The sequence below is a fragment of the Poecilia reticulata genome, linkage group LG12, assembly GCF_000633615.1.
Source record: "Poecilia reticulata strain Guanapo linkage group LG12, Guppy_female_1.0+MT, whole genome shotgun sequence".
NCBI classification, from domain to species: Eukaryota; Metazoa; Chordata; class Actinopteri; order Cyprinodontiformes; family Poeciliidae; genus Poecilia; species Poecilia reticulata.
The window spans coordinates 13,704,069-13,721,030 of record NC_024342.1 but is presented as its reverse complement, the minus strand read 5'-3'; the positions used below and the strand labels follow the sequence as shown (position 1 = coordinate 13,721,030).

General features: G+C 36.9%; 1 protein-coding gene across 13 annotated transcripts in view; it reads left to right on the top strand.

Moving 5' to 3' along the window:
• LOC103473595 (RIMS-binding protein 2-like) overlaps positions 1-11,860 on the top strand; it is a 68,637-nt gene extending 56,777 nt beyond the window's left edge. For 8 of the 13 annotated variants that reach the window (XM_017307873.1, XM_017307874.1, XM_017307872.1 and 5 more), the window contains 8 exons: positions 89-191; positions 1,447-1,575; positions 3,875-4,044; positions 4,231-4,399; positions 4,960-5,060; positions 5,255-5,326; positions 6,161-6,325; positions 9,940-11,860. In XM_017307873.1, coding sequence (XP_017163362.1) covers positions 89-191; positions 1,447-1,575; positions 3,875-4,044; positions 4,231-4,399; positions 4,960-5,060; positions 5,255-5,326; positions 6,161-6,325; positions 9,940-10,173 — 1,143 coding nt within the window. In that variant the 3' untranslated portion in view covers positions 10,174-11,860. Of the gene's footprint in view, positions 1-88; positions 192-1,446; positions 1,576-3,874; positions 4,045-4,230; positions 4,400-4,959; positions 5,061-5,254; positions 5,327-6,160; positions 6,326-9,939 lie in introns of those variants that run through there. The other 5 variants (XM_017307878.1, XM_017307876.1, XM_017307875.1 and 2 more) reach the window with 4 other exon arrangements.
• The last annotated feature ends 5,102 nt before the right edge of the window (positions 11,861-16,962 follow it).

Genomic DNA, 16,962 nt, shown 5'->3' with positions numbered 1-16,962 from the left:
ATATATATATCAAATTGGCTCACTTTCATGTGAGCTGATCATGAATCTCTGATATCTGTAAATTCTGCTTTGTGCCTGTATATTTCAGACTAACAGTCCTGGTGGAGGCCGCCATGACCGGGACAATGGCAGGCGAATTCAACATGGTGGATCACATCCTAAGAGGCGACCTCTAATGGTCCCATCCATTGGTTAGTATTGAAATACGGCAAGAAAGAAAGACAGTTGTAGTCAGTTTTTTTTGTGTGTGTGTGTGACATGAAAATGTATTTAATTCTGATTTACTGAAACGTCCTCAGGCTTTGCTCTGTCTCCAGATCATTTCTGTGTCCATGACCCATCTTCACTTCCTTACCTTCTGCAGAGCTTGTTCTTTTTGTGATGTGACTTTACTGCTCTGTTCTGTCACTGCACAGAGTTGTAGGTTTTTCACTGATAAGGAAAATATTTTAGATTTCCAAACAATATCTTGGAAAAGTGACGTGAACAAGTAAATTAAAATGTTCCTCTTTGACATGTTACAAGTACAAATTTCGGTGTATTTTTACAGGGCTTTTCACAATAGACCAGCACAAAGTCATGCATTTGCAAAATGGAACTAAAATGAAAGTAAAACATGTTTTTCTTAATTTCACCCCGTCTTGTTTTATTGATCCCAATATTGTATTGTAAATAATCTCAACTCATAAAAAAAATGTGTTCAGTACTATACTGATTTCTGACCACACATTTTGTTCGGTTTTAGTCTTATTTTGACAAGAGTACCTTCCACATGTTTGCTGTACACCCTCCATATTTTTCATCAAAGTAAGAACAGTACTTCTTGTTGCTTTCTGGAGAAATAGATTTTTCCTTTAAAATCCTTTCCACCAAGTACCAAATTGTGGAGTGCACAACTAATAACTGTCCAGTGAAATGATTGTTCCACCTGAGCTTTAAATCTCAGCAGTTCCTCCAGGATTTCCTTCTTACTTCCGTGGTTAATGCTCTGCTTGTTTTTTTTATAGCCTAACCCTGCTTTAAACTTTTTCATACCTTTATCTCTGATCGTTCTGATGTGTATCTTCATAATGCTGTTTGCTCTGCAACAGAACAGAAATGTTGCCTTTATAATGAAATTAAATTAAACACAAGTACACCTCTACCTTATTTAGGGATACCATATTAAATTGGGCTGAGATTTAACCTGGTATCCCTAAATAACATTTAAAAAATTCAAACCATATTTTCTTTCCTTACTCTGCTCTGCTTTGTGTTGGTCTATTCCAATAAATACTCTAAAGGTGAAATGTGACAAAGGGGTATTAGATGTTCTGCACAAGGCTGTATTTGCTAATTTGTATTTCTTCCAACTTTTAGCGGCAAAGCTGCTGATAACATTTTAGTAGGAGAAAAAGTTTGTAATTGCTTTATAACCACATCGTCTTCAACTGGTATTTCTCATAGAAGTAACCTCTGAGAATAACAATGAGGGAATCCCCTCCCCCACCAACGAAGATGTTAACTATGGCAGAGTAGCTCGACACAAGGCGTGGTCATCCCGCAGGCACACGGGCGGCATCAGGTGTCCCCATGGTATGTGCCTGCAGACCTGTTTCTACCTCCAAAGCATGGCAGCAAAGATGGCCACCAGCACTCTGCAAATAATGAGACGTAGCTGTGGACACTTGCAACTGCCTGTTTGTTTGTCTTAAGGGATTATGGTTATAAAAATGCTTTACATTAGAACCGCATGACTGCACTGCAATGGAATGGAGTGGTGGACACACCAGCAGGACCAAAGGTCTGCAATAGGAGTTTCCACAACTGCAATGATAAATGATTGATTGACTGATTGATTGTTTAGGGAATGTCATGCACACCCTTCCCTTTCTGATACAATCACATCCTGTACACTTGCAATTTGGACCAATCATTCATGTTTATTTGAACTTCCATTGATAATAAAATGGAACATTAACTTGAAATATCACTTTTATTTTTTTTAGTACAAAAATCTGTCACTATTAAGTGAAGAAAATATCAACAAAGAAGATGTGAAGGAATTTCAACTGAAGTCATGTTGAAAGCCATTGTAAAAAGTTTTAAAGGCTCGGTTCTCTTTGTGTTATCTTTAGTGGCTGGCAATTGACAGATATAAACTGACTATATTGATAAAGTCAGACAATGTGTGGGGCAACCATTTTGTGTTTATTTTTACAAGATAGAGAGGAGAAGCAACCTGTGAACTTGGTTTTGAATATTTAATGCTGGCACCAGATCATATTTGCATTCTTAAACAGTTCTTAAACAGAACTGCAAATACATTTTGTACATTAACATAGTGCTAGTTGAAAGATTTTTGTTGTTGTCGTTTCTTAGTTTATAATTTGTAATGTAGCACAATGCTTAAAGGAATTTTATGTTAAGTTAATGACAATGTTTTGAAAATGCTATGATTTTTTTTCTGTCTAAATAATTTGGTTCTAGTCCAAAAGCATTAAAAAATGAGAAAGTATCCTATGTAAATAAATCTTAAAATCAGTATGAAAATGGACAAGCAGCTATTGTAAATCTGCTGCAATTGGGATGATGTAATATTGTTTTTCTACACAAACTGCGTCATTCTATATTAGAAAGTTAGCAAGTAATAAATAGATGGATGTTCAAAATCAAAATGTAGAGAATTGCAGATTTATATTTTGATTTAAGATCATGTCTAGTTTTTTTTGTGGAAGATTATAGCTTTTCTATATTGCATAAAAAAACTGCACCTGCCTCTCTAATCAACACTTTGGTGGAAGAATGGGAAAGCAAAAGAGCCAAGGGTGTCAATAGTATGATCTCCAAACAAAATTAAAAAAAATAAAAATCCACATGAGCAAGTCCTTTGTATCTTGCAGATATTTAAGCTTAAGCAACAATACACACCATGTCATATTCAGTTTAAAATATAAATATCAAGAAAATAGAGAAATGAAAAAGACATTTTCCTGAATATTGATTTCAAAAGAGGCAAACAGAATAAATTAAAAAGAAAAAGCACACTACTGAAATACACCACATCAAATTGAGAATAATATTCTGGTCAATGATTCATAAAAAGACTTCTTTGATAAATAAAATACAAAATCTACCATTTAAATACAGTCTTCCTTTCCACAGTACTAATGCTCTTATTAGCTCAATACTTTTAAAACCAAGTTGTACTTCCAGCTTCTACACTATTTAAGTTAGCATTCATCAGCACATTTCACATAATTGCTTTGCTACCTATTTATGTTGATTCATTTAAAAATGCATGTCAAAGTCTTGTGTCTTGCCGTCTCATTTCCACAAATCACATAATATGTTTCATCTGTTTTGCTGCACACTCGATTCCTAGCACACTGAAAGCTGAAAAAAAACAAGACCTATTCTAAACCACAAGCAGTTTTAACGTGTTGTTTGTTTTTGTGAACGCATGTGTGTGTTTGTGCCACAAGAATTTTAATAAATAGTCACAGCTATTTTCCTGCATGTTTACAGGCACAAATATGGCAAGATAAGAGAGAATAAATCTATCATGCAGTGCACGATCTAATGATTAAGAATGATAAGGATGCAGTATTTACTCATCAGTTTCTGTGTACTGGGGCATGGCTTAGATATACCATAAACATGCTCATCTTAACGAATTAAATACGGACAGTAAATCGATTATTACATGTAACCTGTTGCTCAGAAATCTGCTCCATTTGTGGCCAAATCTCACAAACACTCCTTGCACTTGTCTGTATCTATATTTTGGTCACTTTTTTTTTTTTTTTTTTTTTTTTAAGTTTGGCTGTGTAAAGATGTTTTTTTTTTTTTTTTTTTTTTGACTTGTGCCTTTTTTTTTTTGTTTGTGTTTAAGACGGCTGCAGGAATCGGGACCGACGCTCTCCAACGTACTATGACGAGTCAGAGCCTGAGGAACCTTTTCGGATATTTGTGGCGCTCTTTGACTACGATCCTCTGTCTATGTCCCCCAACCCAGATGCTGCAGATGAGGAGCTACCATTCAAAGAAGGGCAGATAATTAAGGTGGGGATGTTCACTGCTAGATTGCATTTAGCACCCTGCTTTCCAACTGTCATAATAAAAGCATTTAAAGTGAAGTTCTAATAGCTCACTGTTGTACTCTGTCACAAATTACTCAATGTGCCCCGAACGCACACAAACTGTTCAATGAGGCTTTGAACATTCCTGTTTCCCTCCTGTATCCATCAGGTTTATGGTGATAAGGACACGGATGGGTTTTACAGAGGAGCAATAAAGGGCAGGATGGGGCTTCTCCCCTGTAACATGGTGTCCGAGATACGAGCGGACGATGAGGAGACCATGGATCAGCTCATCAAGCAGGGCTTTCTGCCTCTCAGCACCCCAGTCGACAAAATAGGTACTGCAGAAGCACGCTTACTCTGAGTACAGAGAAAATGCGTACTTTGAAAAGTTGAAAAGACATTTGCTGGTATTGGTGTGCACAAAAAAAATCTAGTTAAGTCATAGAACAAATGTTAGAAACAAAAACACTGCAGAAACTGCAGTATTTCAGCAACAACAAAATAGAGTACGTTATTTTATAAGAATTGTTATAAAATATTTTTAAAACGTGAACACAAGTGGTTTGCAAACGTTTTGTTGTAAATTTCTTTCTGTTTATTTTATTATTTTAGTGTTAAGCTATTGCTTTTGTAAAAAAAAAAAAAATTGGTTATTTATTTATTTTCCCACAGATATTTATTCATTTCAGACTTATGGTTATTTAGATCTTTATTTATTTCTATTACTTAACATGTTTTCTTTAACTTCTTAATTCTTACATTATCATATTTATCAATATATGTATCACATAAGAATGCGTTCTGTTGTGCCTCTGTGGGGAAGAGTTAAAAGGTTTAATGCAATCCGCAGGATGACATTATTGTTTTCTGAGTTGTTCCATGTTGCCGCCTGCAGAGCAGAACAGACGAGGTCTCCGCCGAGATCAGGCCTCCCGGAGGATGGTGGCGCTCTACGACTACGACCCCAGAGAGAGCTCCCCTAACGTTGACGTTGAGGTAAAGCCATAAGTGTTAACCACAACCGTTATTATCTACATTAATGTTTTTATCTTTTTAAAACGGTTTAGGAGGCAAATCCGGGGTTTGACCTAAATCAAATATATTTAAGTTAAATTATAATGTTCACTAACTGATAAAAATGGTTTTGCACATTATGCAAAATTTCCTGTTTTGTATCTGTCTCCTGATAGGCTGAGCTGACCTTCTGTGCTGGTGACATCATTGCTGTTTTTGGAGACATTGATGAAGATGGGTTTTACTATGTGAGTGCCACTTAGCCATGCTGAAGCCACTTAGTGATCAGTTGATCTGATTGATCTTTGGGGCATGGTGCGTTAGTTTACTGGAATTAGCCGTTAGAAAACGGCTGTGTGGTCAAAAATGGATGGGCTCGGTAACCCACATGTCATCATCACCACGTTATGGACTCATTTCCAGAGTCTTGGAATGGAAATCTTTTTTTAAACTAATTTATTATGTAAGCAGATTTTTTTTTACGCTTTGTGGCTTTATTGTCTGAGCTAATTCCTCTAAATTACATAATTCATGACAGCTGAATAAGTGCAGCTTCTTCAGGTAGATCTCATCTTGTACAAATTATCTGAGGATTTTTGTCAATCAATATTGTTTGAAATCTTAAACTAGATTTCTTGACATGTTTGTGATAGAAGTATTTGCTTGGAAAAGTCTAACATAAATCAAGACTAAAAATTGGGTGCTTACCAGTGAAGTTTAAGTAATAAACATATAATTATCAACACATTTTCAGATAGCACCTGATCAAGAAAATACAATATACGACTCTTAGGTTGATCAATTATAGCAAAAACTGGATTTAAAAAATCTAAAGTCTAATTTCTATTGAGACATTTAAGAAAATTGCTATGATTAAGTTTTTGATAGACTTTACACTCTTAGAAAAGAGATTTGCTAAATGACCAACAACCTTTTAAATGTTTAACAAATGTATGAGAAATACTCTTTCTCTTCAGTGAAGCCCAACGCTTTTGTCTGATAATCTGGATGTTTTTCAGAGGCTCCTCTAACTTCTCTCTCTTGATTCTCTTCTTTTCTGTTCTCACCGTCTTCGCCCCTAGGGTGAGCTCAATGGCCATCGTGGCTTGGTGCCCTCTAACTTCTTGGAAGAAGTGCCTGATGACGTGGAGGTCTATCTGACCGACACCCCGTCCCACTACCCCCAGGAAGAACCCGCCAACCGGCCCCCTGCTAACTCCGCCGCAGCCGTGTCAGAGGGAAAACGGGTACATCATCATCGCCGCTCTCAGCGCTAGGCCCTGTGTTCATCCATCCTCCGTCCCCTCTCCTCTTGATTTCCGTCTCTTGCTTCCTCCACCTGCAGTCTGTGTGCTGTTCATTGTGTGTGTTTGTCCATGTGGTGACAGTGGTGACTCTTTACAGACTAACAACTTCCCTACTCCCTTCACCCTTTGGAAAGGGAGCAAAATCCAGTGTTAACGCCTTTCTTAATCTCAGAGAAAGGAAGAAGCAAAGCCTGTGGACAGAGGGAGGATAGACCGTGGGAACCCTGCGGGTGGCTCATGCATGTAGGACTGGTTGAGGAGGACATGTAAAAAAGAAAGAAAAAAAAAAAGGCTCAACTCATTCCTTACACAAAAAATTTGGTAACTCTTTGCACTAAAACACAAAGTCAAATTGTGGTTATTGTGTACGATTCTATTTAAAAGTGCTTAGCAACACATTGCTACCCAGTTTAAATTATTTAAGATTATTTAAGAGAAGTTTAAAAGGAAAGAAAAAGCATGTTTTTTCAAACTTGATACATTTTCTAACTTTCTTGGCTCAGCTTGTGTATTTCCTCAAAGAGGCTTTGTTTCTCTTACCCACACATCAGATCTATTTTTCAGCCCTGTTGACGGTGGATATGCCATGTTTGCTCTGAGCTCAAGAGAACCGCAGCACTGGGACATCCATTCTGTATTGTTACGATGAAACAATAAAAGGAAAGGACAAAAAAAAAAGATTGGATATTAAAACCATTCTTGTTTGCGCTCTGTGTTCATGTGTGTTGGTGTTGTTGTTGCTTTCAGTTGTCATAGTGATGTGGGTTTTTTCTCGATAGTGACAACGCTGCCACATCTGATTTCTTTCTATATATTTTATTTATTTATTTTTTCCTCACCCGCTTGGCAAAACAAAACAAACAAATAGAGGGAGATTGTTCATTTCACACCATAAATGGCTCTGTCTGCCCTTGTACAGTAAGTTGGCAACTGGAGATGTCAGATTCGCAGCTCTAATGCAAACAGCTTGTGGGCGCAGCGAAGGCTTTATTTGGCGCTACGTCCTGTTGTGACTCAATCAAAATCTGTCTCTTCACTTGGTTTGATTCTCCAAGTTATTGCTGTTGTTCTGTCAAATCCTCTGGGAATATTCAAACTTTATTGTGCAAAAAAAAAAATCAAAACATAAAAAGAAAACAGTTAGAAATGGCAGTTATTGCATTAGAGAGGAAGCTTGGCATCTACAGTTGTGTCCCTGGGTGTTGTAACGTAAATGGTTGTCCCCCGATGGCCGACTAATGGTGGAGTTCCCTGCTTCTGTGGTGTGATGATGTTGTTTAACATTTCCTGGCTTCCTGCTGCGTCTATTCTATGTACCACAAACAAAAACTAACAAACTAACAACGACAACAACAAAGTTGAGCAAACCCAAAACAGATCGAATCTGTTCAGGTCGGTCTTGGAATGAAACGTCCGAGGCAGAGTCCAAGCCAAGATGTTTATACTTTGAACATGCTGAGAGGTGACTTGAAAGACGTTGGAGATGTAAGAAAACCCTTTAACATCTCTCAGCTAAAAGTGAGCAGTGGGGCAAGCTGTTCTCAGACTCTGCTGGATTGCCACAAGAAGCATCTCACTGAATTTGTTTCAGCCACAGGGAAGTACCGCCACGTTAAAGGAGAGTAGGGCGTCCACATTTTTCCCTCAATTAGATCACACATATTACACATAGTTTTTTAATGTTTACTAGTAAATAAGTCTTTCTCCTACAAGGTTCTATAAGGCTAAACAGAGAAGATGATCACCTCATCAAGCAAGGAGTGTAAAATGAAACGACACCAAGTTGGCCTTAGAGAAAGAACTGCTGCTTAACGGTCTGCAGAGGATTGTAAGGACATTTGTAAAGTTTTTGAAGCTATCTTACGTTTACCCTTTCATGCATAGTGGTCACTACAGTGGACAGCTATCTAAAAGCCATTTCCTTGTGCTTCTTGTGGATTTTTAAGTTATAAATGCACACAGACCACTGAAGTGGACACTAATGCATCATAAAATACACTATCAAGTACTGGCCATCAGCTGCAAATGCAAGAAATAATTTTTGTTAAATCCAATATGGCCGACTGACAAAAAAGCATGCCGACCGACCCGGTCCCTCCTTCTACTGTAGACGACTCTTACGGGTAAAAAAAACTATTGTGACATCTGATAACCCCTAAATAACAAATTGATCACCTAAAAAAAAAAAAAAAAAAAAAATTAAAAAAAAAAAAAATATATATATATATATATATATATATATATATATATATATATTTTTTTTTTGCAACTGGCAAGTTTGCCAACTTTTCCTGGGGGTTGACGTGTACATTAGGAAAGACTGAAAAAGTGTTTGCTGGGAAGGATTATTATAAGTTTCCCGTCCATCGCATAACAACCCAAAGACACACAAATGATACACACACTCATTCCAAGGGCGATTTACAGACGCCAATTAACGTAACAGTCATGTTTTCCATCTGTGGGAGGAAGGTGGAGAACTCAGTGATTTGAATCACTCTGGACACATGGTATGGATAGATGTTAACAGGGTCCAAAACCTGAGCCAAGGTGTCTGTTCATACTGCATTTGGTCTCTTGAAAACCAAATATGACATATCACCACAAACGCCAATGGTCAAACATGGTGATAGAAGGGTGACTGATTGAGTCTGTTTTCAGTCGCTGGACCTCGGCACCTTGCAGTCAATGAAGCAAGCACTTACTCACGTATACCTGGTGTACGTGATTTTAAAATTTTAAAGAAAAGTCTGGCCTAGCTTTCTGACCAATTCAATAAATTAGAATTTTTTTTTTTTTTAAATGGTGAAACAGAATATACATTTCTTACACAGACTTATGTTTTCAAGTCTTTACTTTGGTTAATTGTGAAGATTTTCTGTTTAAGTGAAAATATTAGATATGACCAATAAAACAAAATGTAATTAGAAATTTGGGCTTTAAGAAAATTATGATCAATAGCTGCTAAAAGATTATTATTTTCAAAAGATACTTTTAATAGGACAACAAACCTCATTGAAACACATATTCTAACTTATCAGTTATGACTATATTTACATACTTAACTAGAATTAAAAGTATTGTTCCACAACCCAATGCCTCCTTTGTGTGCATTTATTTTGAAAATTTTGCATTTCATAGTCATTTAACTAATTTGTGACAATATTTTTTATGCACATGAGCAGTAGTGGTGCAAAAGCACTTTAGCAAATCAAACAATTTAAGCTCTGCACATTCTTGAGAAAATTAATTAAAATTTCAAGATGCTCTTTGTTACCAACCAATGGTTTCTTTTTTTTGTTCTGTTTCATTATTTTCACTTAGTGTTTTTATTTCAAGATCCCCTACAATGCTAGATTGTTAGAAATTTTGTTATGATTGGAAACTTCCAATCAAATTTCAAAAAGCAGACAATCCCTTTGTGTGTTTTTTTTTTACAACTTTTCATAGCCTTAATTAAAAAAAAAACCTAAAAAAAGCCCCATAAATAGTTGCTTCATTTGTAATATGCTGCCCCCCATGCCTCCAAACCTCCCCGTCACTTATCTCCTCAGGTCACTGCAGAAAACACAGACACGGCCAACAACATTACAACCCCTGTCCGGGCGCCGTCCCCAATCGTTCGCCCCCTCCTTCCAGGAACCATGAGACCGCTCAGCCCTCTGAGGGGTCATCATGTTCCGCTGGACCCCAGGGACCCTCAAGACCTGGCAAACAAGAAGAAGAAAGGAATACTCTCCAAAGGAAAGAAACTGCTAAAGAGACTGTCTCCTGTGAAGCAACAATAATGACAATATTTAACAGCATAAAAATCCTATACGTGTATCTGCGGGGCTCTGTACATAGCATCCATACAATCAACTGTGATGTGGCAGGACATTACAGAGTGGGCATGTGACTCGCCTCCTTGACTGCGTGAGCCTAGCAAGTGATACAAACACGTTCAGTACTGGATATAAAACACATTAATTTTGTACAGTGGAGTGCCAAAATCAAGAGTGAAGTGACTTTCAAAAACAAACGCATATTACTGTGATATTACTGTATTTCCGATTAAGGGATGCTTCATCTAAAATGAAAAACTAGGATTTTCATGACATGCATTACTACTGTTTTCTTTACTTTTAACCCTCCATGGTACCGTTGTGCCCTCAAGTAGAAAAAAAATCTTGAGTGGTTCAATACTTTAAAAACGAGGGGCATTGTTAAGGAATCGATGACAGTGCTTTAATTTGCCATTTTCCAACCATTTTCATCAGTTTTTAAAAGGAAAGAGTTTCACTATTTTTGCCCCACAAGACAAGAAAAAGGCATAACAGGCATAACATAATGCCTGTTAAAGTCCAGCGTTGCCCACATTCAAAATATTCTTAAATGATTTAAATTATTATTTTAAAAAAAACAACAAACAACTATATATATATATATATATATACACACATACATACATACAACTAGGAGCATAATGTGTACCATAGAGGGTGAATCAAGCCAAACTCTAAATTTTCACCAGGACAGAACATCTGTTCCTTTAGAGGAAATCTTTATTACACTATACTGTTATTATGCGTTCTGTGGAGCAATGCTGACTGCAAAATGTAATCTTTTTTTAGTGCAATATTTTAGAGATGTGGTAGCATATATTGGGAGAGGAGACACTTTTATTTGAACGGAGCTTGCATTCAGAAGAAAGCCTGTTCAAACAATGAAGGAGACAGCGGATTGGCATCAGGGCATTAAACGCCGGGCGAGTGCAGCCGTCTCAGTGGCCTTTTTGAAACACAACACGAGGACGACGTTCCTTGTTTTATTACAGACTTACGACAGGTTTTTGTTTCACGACTGATCGCCTGTGCTTTGTCACTTCTAGGATAAATAAATTACAGGAGGTTTTTTTTGTCTTTGCTGTCAACCTGTCATGAAACGCCTAGTTCAATAGAAAATTCTGTGTCTATCTTCTTATTGCACAAAGTGGATGTTTTCTCCGATTGGATAAAGACATAGTTCGTGTGCCTGTGGACGTGTGATACATTTTGTGTTTTGCACTTTTACTTTGACCTTTTTTTATTTCTATAGTAATATTCTGCTACTCTCTTTGAATGCACTATTGTTGATACTGCACAGATATACAGTGAGTGGGACACAGAAACCACGTAAAAAATTATAAATGAACAAAAAAAAAATTAATTCAAGGCATGCATTGCCCTTTGATTTCATCATCATGTCTGAAGAAATATTGACTCATTTACTCTGACTTTTGTATGAGTTAGTTGTTTTACTTGCACTTAACGTACGTTGAAGAGTATACCACACCAAATTACATGTAAGGAAGCTTATAAATGCAATTACTTAGAAATCTGGTACAAAATAACCAGAGATCATTCCTGTGATGTCTGTTCATAAAAAAATGCAGGCCAAAAAACATTTGCAGGCGTACAATGACCTCGAAATTTATAGGCACCCTTGATAAAGATATGTAAAAAGCAAAAAAAAAAAAAAACAATAAATGTATTGCATTATTATAGTTTCACACAGACGTTTTCACTGCTCAGAGGTGTGAGATTTTGAGATTTATTTTTTCCACCTCACTGTGCATGTTGGAAATAGAAATGTATATCCTCGGTTGGAGTTTTTTTTTATTTTATTTTTTTAATCAAAGTCACAGTTGTTATCAACGTTTTTAATTATCACTCTGATTGTAGATAAGGCCAACTTCAGGCACTTTTCTGAAGCCATTTATTTAATGATTTAAATGCGTGTCTCCTGAATTGAGTATTTTTTTCTCTTCCCCACTTTGAAGAGTTGCTAATAGAAAGAAATTGAAAATATGACAGAGCTTTCTTAATGAATGTCATAATCATACCCCAGAAATAAATATGAACTCTTGAAATATCCATTTGAAGTTAACTTTCTGATGAAGTGAACAAATAATGCACCAGCAATGAAAGATTATTATTTTATTTTTTTCACTATAAAACAAACATTAAAAACCTTGGTGCCAAAACACATCGAGGGCGCTGTATGAATTCATAACATTTAATTTCCTTCTCAGATCACATTTTTAAATTCAAATCCAATAACATCTGATAATCTGACATGCCATGTAAATTAGCATAGATTTGCAGCAACACCAAATCCTGGTTTTTTGTTACTTTTGATGGAAAGACAGCTTAATACAAAACACAGATTAAACCATTGTCCTACCTCAGTTTATGATTTTTATCGAGACATTATGCATTTATTTGTCGAAAATTTAGTGAAAAATGTTCTGTTTTTTGTTTTTTTTTATAATATGGATTGACAGACAGATGAAAAGTGGTTCTCAAAAACTGAACTCCTGATTCAAAAAGGATTGAGTCACATCTATAATTGAAGAAAACTTTACCATCTCCCAGTTGTCTTTGTTTTGTATTTGTGGTTGCACTTGAAAGAGCTTATTGTTTTCATCAGGGTTCTGCTTCCCATTCTTTCTCCACATTGTTACTGGAATGCATCGACCACAGAAAGAATTTGACTGGTGGCCAATTTCCATTTTTCTGTTTCTCTTTGTACAGTTTCAAGTCTAATCTGTCAGAAATGCTCAAACAAGACGGTCATAAAAACCAAAATATTCACCTGTGAATGGGTGTAGTGTCTCCAAACGCTGTAGCTCTTTTGTACTTTGATCCATTTGTAGATCATTTCTAAATGTTTTTACTTGATTTTTTTTTCAACAGCCTTTTATTTTTAAATTGCACTGAAAGTTCCTCTCTGTGTAAAAGACTCCAAGCATTCTCCATGGTGTCCTTTGAAATCACATGTATCAGTCCACCGTACGTGCTTGCTTTGTGAAAAAAGAGAAATCGTTAAAAATGGTATTTATGATAATTATGTCTGAGTGTACATGTGAGAAAATACATCTTTTATAACCAAATTAAATTTGATATTTTTCAAAAAAAAAAACTTTGTTCATGTCATTTTTATTCAAATATACGGCAATAGAATAATAAATAGCAGTCCTCCTTCTGAGAAACAGTTATTTCCTAATTATTCATCCCCTTGCAAATTTATTTTAATTTAATAATTCAATTTTAGTTCAGTTTACTTAAATGGCCCCAGTGCATTACACTCGGCTTATTTTTCAAATTAGTTCAAAAAAGTTTTCTGTCTAACTAAGAAAACCCAGCGACTTGCAGCATTCACTCCTCCTGAATGAGGATGTGGCGGTAGGCAGCACTGTGTCATCGCGTTGTGTGGTGGATTCACAGCAATCTTTCACACCAAAACACTTAGATTATGTTCAATTATGCCTCAATCTGAAGTTTGGCAGTCGCCTGTGCTTCAAAAGAGCAACAAAGAGCATAAAAGAGAAAAAAAGAAGAGACAGTGTAACTATTGATGCAAGTCACTTGAACTCTCCCCCTCATTCACCTCTCCTTCTACGGCTCCTACTCGACTCTGTGTCGAGTTCTCACAGCTGCCCTGAGAGAGCGACACAAAACAGCAACACAAATATTTGAGGGAACTCAAAGCAGTGACCAGAGAGGCTGTGAGCGTGGAGAGGGAGAGAAACAAGAAGTTAGTTTACTGTTGTGGATGTGAAAACCCATAATATAGCAAAAGCATAATTTTGCAAGTTAATTAAAAACTTCACCATCTAAACCTCTCCACATCATGACACTATTCAGTAAACATATGTTTGGTTTATTTTGACTGATAAGCAAACAATGTTTTAAAACACCAAAGAATTGAATGGAAGCAAATAATGCATGTCCATCAGATTAGCAATTTGTTGGAAGGAATGATGGACTGGGGCTGCACAGTGGCGCAGTTGGTAGAGCTGTTGCCTTGCAGCAAGAAGGTTCTGGGTTTGATTCCCAGCCCCGGTCTTTTTGCATGGAGTTTGCATGTTCTCCTTGTGCATGCGTGGGTTTTCTCCGGGTACTCTGGTTTCCTCCCAGTCCAAAAACATGACTGTATCTTGTTTTTGACAGAGGTTGATGCCAGACAATCTTGCATTGACTGACTGCAGGACAGAGGCTGATATGGGCCAGGCGCTACAACGGGACATGAAGGGCAAAGTAGCGGTGAAACATGAAGCTTGGCTGAGAACATCATGACAAAAAACAACAACAATAAAGCTAATTCAGAAGTATTTTACTCAATCCAATTATGCATCTAAACTGAGGACCATATCGTTGATTTACCTACATTTATTCAAAGAAAACAGTAACGGAGAAATAGTTGAGTTTTGTGTTGATTTCCTGCATTGACGAGTTTGTCTGTGATTAGAGCTATTTGAAACTGAAATTATTTTGACAGCTGACCCTGAAGATGAGCATTCTTACAAACACATTTTTGGTGATTTGCTCTTCAGGGAAAGAAACAAAATGCTCCCTTTGATTAGCTGATAATGAACACAGGCGGTCGCACTCTTCAGCACAGCAATTTATTCATCCTTTTCACTGATGAAGGACTTGATGGACTGTTTTTAAAAAAAAATTAAACTAAAATAACTTTTTTAAGTTCTTCCAGTCTGTTCCCTTTATGTCTGTTGCACAAATGAACATGTTTTCGTTGTCTTTAAAGGTTTATTTCAGTTTATTGCATAGACATCTTAAATAATAGTGTCTTAATTGTCTGATCACAGCTCTCTCTTCTGCAGGACCTTGAACATAAACCACTGAACTAGTAATAGTATAGTAAGGTAGGACAATCTAAAAACATTTCTAATATAGAAATATGGGCTTTAACCCTACGGTAGACTGTCTGCTGACAGATTTAATGGGATTCAGCCATGCTAGCTCCAAAACCTACACAGGATAAAGAATGAATATAACTGTAATAGTGGCAAATGGCCACCAGGAGGAGCCATTACGAGGATGTGTAAGGTAAACTTCTACTACACGTATAGAGTCGGAGCTCTATGAAGAAGGGAATGTGTCATGAATTAAACACTTCAAATTAACAAACTAGTATTTATATTAAAAAGACGGTCATTTTCTCTTAAAACTTAAAATGCAAACATGCGGATTTCATACATGTGGATGTGGAAAATTAGCAGTGACTCAAAATGAAAAAATGCTTGAATATTCATCTTCTCTGGGAATCACTGAATTAATACGTAGTTTCTGTTTCTCAGAAGTAATTTGCATGTATGTTTGTTGCATTGTAAAATCAACCAACGTCTGGCACCTGTGCATAGCTTTTCCTGCTCACAATGGTTGGATGATATTCCACAGATTATCTGGCATTTCTCGGTTTTGCAGCAGGGACAGCTAGTTTAAAGTTAAGGTGGAGGGCTGGCCACTTTATGACGATCATGTTGGTCTGGAATTAAGAAAGTGTGTGCTTATCTGTGTGTTTGAGGTCAGTAATATGTTGAGAACAAAATCCTTTCAAGAGAATTTCCCATCTAGGATCTCCCGATCCACATATAGGATATTGTCATATATTGGCCCAACAATGGGAGATTGTCAGGGCTTCTTATCAATAACTTACATAGAAACCATCTTAACTGCTTACATTGACTGATTCCCTCTCATTTTGTCATTTTCTTTGACCCACTGAGGTTGTAGTTTTCTGTTTTACTCACCTCTTGTTGTGTTTTCAAGCCTACAAGAACATTTTGATGAACAGCCTATGATTTTTTTTCCTGTATCTGTTTTTTGCATGTCCAGTTTTTAATCTGCTCTTGCGAACACTGTTTGAAATGTACAACCTTTCCAGCCTTCCTGGTTACACAAAACCCAACGGTTTCACAGAATGAATGACCTCACCTCTCAGGTCTTGAAAAAGTACCACAGTCTCACTCTTGTTAACGACCGTCCATCACTTTGAGTTGTAGTTTTAATGATAAGTTGATGCAACAAATATCAAAACATGACACAGACATTTCATTTTCCAATTAAAGGCACAAAATCTGTACTTATCTTCCCGACCCTTATGTTGCTGTTTCTTCCCAATCCTCTGGAGGGCAGCAGTGGTTTTCTTGTCAGGTACTAAAAGAGGTCTACCAGTGAGGTAAAATCACACATGTAGAGACAAACCTACAGGTCTCTAAGTTACAGCAGCATGTATATAATTAGATGTCGCAGACAGGAACACCGTGTCAGAAAAAAGACATTTCAAAAGGCCTGAACTTGAAAATAATCATTCAGGCCCTTCGTTCTTCCTTGTTCACAGTCTCCTCGTCACACTGTGCATGTTTGTTTTTGCCATATGCTCAGTGTGAATGTTGATTCATGCAACCTCAATCACTTCAATACCCCAGACAGTCTCAGCAGGGTTATGCTGAAACAATCATCCTTTTCTCACGGAAGTAAACCAGAAGGGAAATGAAATTGGTAAAACATTGAATGATTTTTGTTTTGTTGCCTTTTTGCTGTCCATCCTTCACTTCCCTCACATTCTCCTTATTTTCTACCCCTCTTATTTTTTCCTTTCAATCTGCCACCTCCTCCTCTCTTCCTTCTCTGCTCGCCCTCACCCTTATTTTTTCCTCACTATCCAACAGATCTATATTGAGCTGTAAGTCTGGGGCGTCCCTGCGGGCCGATGGATGTTTAAAATTCTTCCTGGTTGTAACCTCTCTATCA